This window comes from Nerophis lumbriciformis, linkage group LG01 (assembly GCF_033978685.3).
Source record: "Nerophis lumbriciformis linkage group LG01, RoL_Nlum_v2.1, whole genome shotgun sequence".
NCBI classification, from domain to species: domain Eukaryota; kingdom Metazoa; phylum Chordata; class Actinopteri; order Syngnathiformes; family Syngnathidae; genus Nerophis; species Nerophis lumbriciformis.
This window is the reverse complement of record NC_084548.2, coordinates 77700371-77707870: the sequence shown is the minus strand read 5'-3', so window position 1 is coordinate 77707870 and position 7500 is coordinate 77700371. Positions and strand designations below refer to the sequence as shown.

At 38.0% G+C, this 7500-nt stretch overlaps 1 protein-coding gene across 2 annotated transcripts in view; it reads left to right on the top strand.

Annotated features, from left to right (window-relative positions):
- Positions 1–7500, top strand: part of clcn6 (chloride channel 6) — an 83607-nt gene that overhangs the window by 15532 nt on the left and 60575 nt on the right. For both annotated transcript variants that reach the window (XM_072914792.1, XM_061973262.2), the window contains exons 6-7: positions 4969–5075; positions 7333–7459. In XM_072914792.1, the coding sequence (XP_072770893.1) occupies positions 4969–5075; positions 7333–7459 (234 nt within the window). The remainder of the gene's footprint in view (positions 1–4968; positions 5076–7332; positions 7460–7500) is intronic.

Sequence of the window (7500 nt, the reverse complement as noted above, 5' to 3'; positions counted from 1 at the left end):
TGGGCGTGCATGGAGTCGTATATCAACATGGACGGAGCTGCGTGAAAAAAGCCACCCGGCCTCTTCGCGTAAACTTCCCTTAACCACTCGCTCATCTTTTCTTCATCCATCCATCCCTTCGAGTTAGCTTTTATGATGACGCCGGCTGGAAAGGTCTCTTTTGGCAAGGTCTTCCTTTTGAATATCACCATGGGTGGAAGTTTCTGGCCATTAGCATGGCAAGCTAGAACCACAGTGAAGGATGACTTCTCATTCCCTGTGGTGCGAATATTCACCGTACGTGCTCCTGTTGTATCCACAGTGCGGTTCACAGGAATATCAGTTGCTGTGAAATAGTAATCCGTGTGCGGATGGAGAGATTGCGTCTTTTCATGAACCGGATCCCTGTCGCTTAGTAGGAGCCATTTTGTGGTCTTTACAGATGTAAACACACAAAGGAAATGAAACGTACCGTACGGTAATATCCGCGCGCTTTTTCTTCTTCTACGCGGGCGGGTGGTTGCTTACAGTAGAAGAAGAAGCGCTTCCTGTTCTATGGGGGCGGGTGCTTACCTTGGCGGTTGCTTGCGTAGAAGAAGAAGCGCTTCCTGTTCTACCGGGAAAAAAGATGGCGGCTGTTTACCGTAGTTGCGAGACCGAAACTTTATGAAAATGAATCTTAATATTTATCCATATATAAAGCGCACCGGGTTATAAGGCGCACTGTCAGCTTTTGAGAAAATTTGTGGTTTTTAGGTGCGCCTTATAGTGCGGAAAATACGGTATCTATTTTCTAAAGTCAGATTTAGATGATCTACATCTACATGATGATTGTCTGAGGGGCTGCACTGGACACATTGACAAAAATACAATAAAAATCAATTTTTGAATCAATTAAGAATCGTTACAAATAAGAAACACAATTAATTCAAAAATAGATTTTTTTTTACACCCCAGGGAACAGCATTTTTTCGTGCCCCCCTGAAGTAAAATTTTATTTTTATCTGTATGTGTGAAAACAGTTATTTATTAACACTATTGCTATTACCTTCCCCAGGCACCTCACGTCACCCCCCACCCCAGTGGTTCTCAATTATTTTCACTCATGCCCCCCCAGGGAACAGCATTTTTTTCGTACCCCCCGAAGTAAATGTTTATTTTTTTTATCTCTGTGTCAAATAGTTATTTATTACCACTAAAGATGTTATTATGCTATTGATACCCCACATCATCCTCACCCCAGTGGTTCTCAATTATTTTCTGTCACGCCCCCCTGATGTAAATGTTGATTTTTTTAGTCTGTATGTGTCAAAACAATTGTTTATTAACAGTAAAGATGCTATTACCTCACATGCACCCTGGCCCCCGACACCTCACGTCGCCCCCCCCCCATCCCAGTGGTTCTCAATTATTTTCTCTCACGTCCCCCCCCGCCGAAGTAAATGTTTTGTTTTTTTATCTGTATGTGTCAAATAGTTATTTATTAACACTAAAGATGCTATTACCTCTCACGCCCCCCCAGCACTGGTTCATAGCAAGCAACTAAAGTAAACATAGTTACACATTTTTATAAAGCATATCTTGTTAAATGTAGAATTTGTTAGTATTGTTGTTAATCAGACAATGTATAAAATGGCCCCTATATATATATATATATATATATATATATATATATATATACATTTATTTTTTATTATTATATTTTTTTATTATTAAAAAAAAAAAAGTTTTACATTTTTTTAAAGAAAAATGAAGCGTCCAGTGCACAATAGCTAAACAAAAGCAAACAATATTTTAGCCTTCCATTTAAATTATTTCTGTATCAAGAAACGTACTCCCTGAGTTTGTAAACAATAAGAAATACCTCTCACGCCCCCCAGCACTGGTTTATAGCAAGCAACTAAAGTAAACATAGTTACACATTTTTATAAATCATATCTTGTTAAATGTAGAATTTGTTAGTATTGTTGTTAATCAGACAATGTATAAAATGGCCCCTATATATATATATATGTATATGTATATATATATATATATATATATATATATATATATTTTATTTTTTTATTATTTAAAAAAAATGTTGTTTACATTTTTTTTAAAGAAAAATAAAGTGTCTAGTGCACAATAGCTAAACTAAAGCAAAAAATATTTTAGCCTTCCATTTAAATTATTTCTGTATCAAGAAACGTACTCCCTGAGTTTGTAAACAATAAGAAATACCTCTCACGCCCCCCCAGCACTGGTTTATAGCAAGCAACTAAAGTAAACATAGTTACACATTTTTATAAAGCATATCTTGTTAAATGTAGAATTTGTTAGTATTGTTGTTAATCAGACAATGTATAAAATGGCCCCTATATATATATATATATATATATATATATATATATATATATATTAGAGATGCGCGGATAGGCAATTATTTCATCCGCAACCGCATCACAAAAGTCGTCAACCATCCGCCATCCACCCGAACTAACATTTAATCAAAACTGCACCCGCCCGCCATCCGCCACCCGCCCGTTGTTATATATCTAATATAGACGATGCAAGGCATTAGTGAAGTTATAAAGCTTTTGCCTGTTAAAGAAAGGAGACTGATCCAATGCAACAGAGACATTCAATGCGTGCCACGCTGTCACGGCCCAGACGCACACCAGTGCGCAATCATCTGGGAGCCGTGCTGAGCGCACCTCCAAGCGCGCTCGCGCCACTCAAACTGCTGCAGGCAGCTGCGTTCCATCTTGTTTTAACATCCTGTGGCACTCTTCTGGGATCACGGCGGACGAAACTGCTCATGCTCAGGGTGTTTGTGGAGATTCGGGGTTTTGCACAAATGTGATGCACCATGTTAGATGTCCCGGTTTTGTGACTGTCGTAGACATAAACAGCGTCGCAGCTCTTGCAAACCACGTAGCCAGCATTACTATCATCCTGATTTACAACCTCATAAAAACGAGTCCACGCTGAACTTTTCTGGCCTTTTTTTCCCCCCGGTCTTTAGTATTCCCTTTTTTAGTTTGTCGCGTACCACGTTTGCTGCCGGCGTTGCCATCTTTTTTTTTTTCTTCTTCTGTTGTGGCATATGCTGCAGGTGCCTGCTCGTTTTTCGTATGTGGGTAACAACATTTAACTATGTATATATATTTACCAATTGGTTTAACTGCCACCCGCCTGAATCTATTTAAAATCTAATTTTGTTTTATTTCAACCGCCCGACCCGACCCGCGGATAAAATCTAATTTTTTTTTATTTTAACCGCCCGACCCGCGGATAATCCGCGCACTCCGCGGTTGTGTATATATATATATATATATATATATATACCGTATTTTCCGCACCATAAGGCGCCCTGGGTTATAAGCCGCGCCTTCAATGAACGGCATATTTCAAAACTTTGTCCACCTATAAGCCGCCCCGTGTTGTAAGCCGCATCTAACTGCGCTAAAGGAATGTCAAAAAAACAGTCAGATAGGTCAGTCAAACTTTAATAATATATTAAAAACCAGCGTGATGTGGGCGCGCATGGAGTCGTATATCAACATGGACGGAGCTGCGTGAAAAAAGCCACCCGGCCTCTTCGCGTAAACTTAAACTTCCCTTAACCACTCGCTCATCTTTTCTTCATCCATCCATCCCTTCGAGTTAGCTTTTATGATGACGCCGGCTGGAAAGGTCTCTTTTGGCAAGGTCTTCCTTTTGAATATCACCATGGGTGGAAGTTTCTGGCCATTAGCATGGCAAGCTAGAACCACAGTGAAGGATGACTTCTCATTCCCTGTGGTGCGAATATTCACCGTACGTGCTCCCGTTGTATCCACAGTGCGGTTCACAGGAATATCAAAAGTCAGTGGAACCTCGTCCATGTTGATAATGTTCTCTGGCCGGATCTTTTTTTCAGCTATCTTGTTTTTACAATATGCACGGAAAGTAGCCAGCTTTTCTTGAAAGTCTTTAGGCAGTTGCTGTGAAATAGTAGTCCGTGTGCGGATGGAGAGATTGCGTCTTTTCATGAACCGGAAACCTGTCGCTTAGTAGGAGCCATTTTGTGGTCTTTACAGATGTAAACACACAAAGGAAATGAAACGTACGGTATATCTGCGCGCTTTTTCTTCTTCTACGCGGGCGGGTGGTTGCTTACAGTAGAAGAAGAAGCGCTTCCTCTTCTATGGGGGCGGGTGCTTACCTTGGCGGTTGCTTGCGTAGAAGAAGAAGCACTTCCTCTTCTATGGGGAAAAAAGATGGCGGCTGTTTACCGTAGTTGCGAGACCGAAACTTTATGAAAATGAATCTTAATATTAATCCATATATAAAGCGCACCGGGTTATAAGCCGCACTGTCAGCTTTTGAGTAAATTTGTGGTTTTTAGGTGCAGCTAATAGTGCGGAAAATACGGTACATATTTTATTTTTTTATTATTTAAAAAAAAATGTCGTTTACATTTTTTTTAAGAAAAATAAAGTGTCTAGTGCACAATAGCTAAACAAAAGCAAAAAATATTTCAGCCTTCCATTTAAATAATTTCTGTATCCAGAAACGTACTCCCTGAGTTTGTAAACAATAAGAAATACCACCCAAAAACATATTTTGTAATAATAATAAGAAAAAAAAACCAATATCAATATAATCACTCTAGTATCGTTTGTATAACGGTACTATACGAGGTATCAATAGGATCGACGTCTGGATCGATCACTCCTACTTTACATGTTCAGTTCTAATCATTTTATTGAACTCACACATCTCCTTCAAGTTTATGAAGTTGTTAGTTCTACAATGTTCGAAGCGGTTTCGCATTGTGGATAGACGTCACGTTGGTGGCAGCTTGCTGTCAAGCTAGAGTCGGCGTTCCTGCAACTCCTGCGTGTGTGTAAGAAGGGATAGGGAAATGTATGTGTGTCTGCCTCAGAGTGCATCCTTCAAAGAATCTGCATTGCAGAAGATGCCCCGCTTTCCAGTTATCCTGCCTTAGTTTGGAGCCTCCAGCTGTGGAAGAGTGCAGTGAGAAAGGCTGCCTCCCTCTGTCTCTGCTGGAGCTCCTGGCTTTCAACATGACCTTCGTGCTCATTGCCAGCCTGCTGGTCCTCATCCAGGTGAGACCGCAACTCTCTGCTAAGGTTTGATGTCCCAGGCAAACCTCTCTGCTCCGCCGCTCCCAGTCTGTGGAACGCTCTCCCTGACCACCTGAGGGCACCACAGACTGTGGATGCTTTTAAAAAAGGCTTAAAAACCCTTCTTTAAAAAAAAAATATATATATACTGTATTTTTCGGACTATAAGTCGGTTTTTTTCATAGTTTATGAAAGTTGCATAATGTTTTTTTCCTTCTTTATTATGCATTTTCGGCAGGTGCGACTTATACTCCGGTGTGATTTATACTCCGAAAAATACGGTATATATATATATATATATATATATATATATATATATATATATATATACATATACAGATATATGTGTGCTAGTTGTAGCTATTAGGCTTTTTTTTTTTTTTTTTTTACTACCGTATTTTTCGGAGTATAAGTCGCACCGGCCGAAAATGCATAATAAAGAAGGGAAAAAAACATATATACGTCGCACTGGAGTATAAGTCGCATTTTTGGGGAAATGTATTTGATAAAAGCCAACAGCAAGAATAGACATTTGAAAGACAATTTAAAATAAATAAATAGGCTGAATAAGTGTACGTTATATGAGGCATAAATAACCAACTGGTATGTTAACGTAACATATTATGGTAAGAGTCATTCAAATAACTATAACATATAGAACATGCTATACAATCTGTCACTCCTAATCGCTAAATCCCATGAAATCTTATACGTCTAGTCTCTTACGTGAATGACATCAATAATATTATTTGATATTTTACGCTAATGTGTTCATCATTTCACACATAAGTCGCTCCTGAGTATAAGTCGCACCCCCGGCCAAACTATGAAAAAAACTGCCACTTATAGTCCGAAAAATATGGTATCTATTTTACTTGTTGGGGCAGCTATTTGTGGTTTTAGCGTTGTTGTTTTTTTGTTTTTTTTAAATGCACTGTAGCACTTTAAGGTTGTTTGCTCAAAGTGCTTTTACAAATAACTAGGGCTGCAGCTAACGATTATTTTTCTATCGATTAATCTATGGATTATTTTTTCGATTAATCGGTTAATCTATAGATTATTTTTTCGATTGATCTATAGATTATTTTTCCTTTTACCGATTTTTTATTTTTATTTAAAATGAAGAGGAAAAAATAAATGTAGGCCAGTTTTTTCAAAAGGCATGGCTTTTATTTACAAAAAAAAAAGTATGGCCACTCAGTCAACATTGACAACAACATGACAAAATATTCTGTAACAATGTAAACATTTAAAACTTTTAACATTTAACAAAATTAAAAGTAGCTTATTTGCTTTTTAATGTGCAAATATAAAAGTAAACATCCAGTGCAAATCTTAATATTCTGGAATAGTATAAGCATTTCAAAAGTAAAAGTATTGCTTATTTTGCTTTAAAATGTGCAAAAATAAAGATAAACATCCAATACTTCTCATTAGTCCTGACAGGCACCAAAGGGCGGCTAAAAATGTATTTGGCACCTGCGGGCCATGCGATGCTCACTTGTAATACACCTCCGCACCACTGGTGGCAGTAATGCATCAGTCAGTTAAATTCATTTGTAGATTAAACTGTAAGGCTGTTCTTTTTTTGCACTTCCATTTTACTGACAATTTATTCCAGAAAAAATAATTACATTCTCAAAATACTCCGATCAATTGGCCGCTGATCAGTATTGCTCGATAGCTGTGAAAAAGTAAGAGATGTTATTATTGTTAATATAATTAGCTATTCATTATTTATCATCACCTGCGTCGCGGCAAATATACAATTTCTTACAAGTAGCTTTATCACTGGAAGACTGGAGGGAGTAGCTATACATGTTACACACTGAGTAGGAGCAGACAAGAAGGCGAAGCTTGTTTGAAACACTAAATAAGTGCTTAGTAAAGTTAAACAAGTGGATGGAATTTGGACTTTGAGGGAAAAAAACAAAGGATTTAAAAGAGTAGTAGATAATAGTTTTTACTTTTGTTTAGTTATTGTGTATTTCTGTATTGACTTTGTTTTTATAACACGATTATATGTAACAAAAGGGAATTAGGAACTAGTTTTAATATCGTGTTGATATTGTTACACTCATTTAAAAAGAATTCACAGTTGATACATGTAACCTGTATCGGCCGATCTCACTCACGGATGTTTGGTATCGGCATCGCCAAGTCCTGATGGGAACACCCCACCTGAGTGTCACAGTATATTAAAGGTATTGATATTTATTTCTTGTGTGTTGTCATTCAGCCTGTAGCTGCTGGTTCGGGGATTCCAGAGATCAAAAGTTACTTAAACGGAGTGAAGATTCCCGGGATCGTCCGTTTACGAACCTTTTTCTGCAAAGCTGTCGGAGTTGTGTTCAGCGTCGCCGGAGGTAAAGTATGACCATGGAAATATATATATATATATATATAT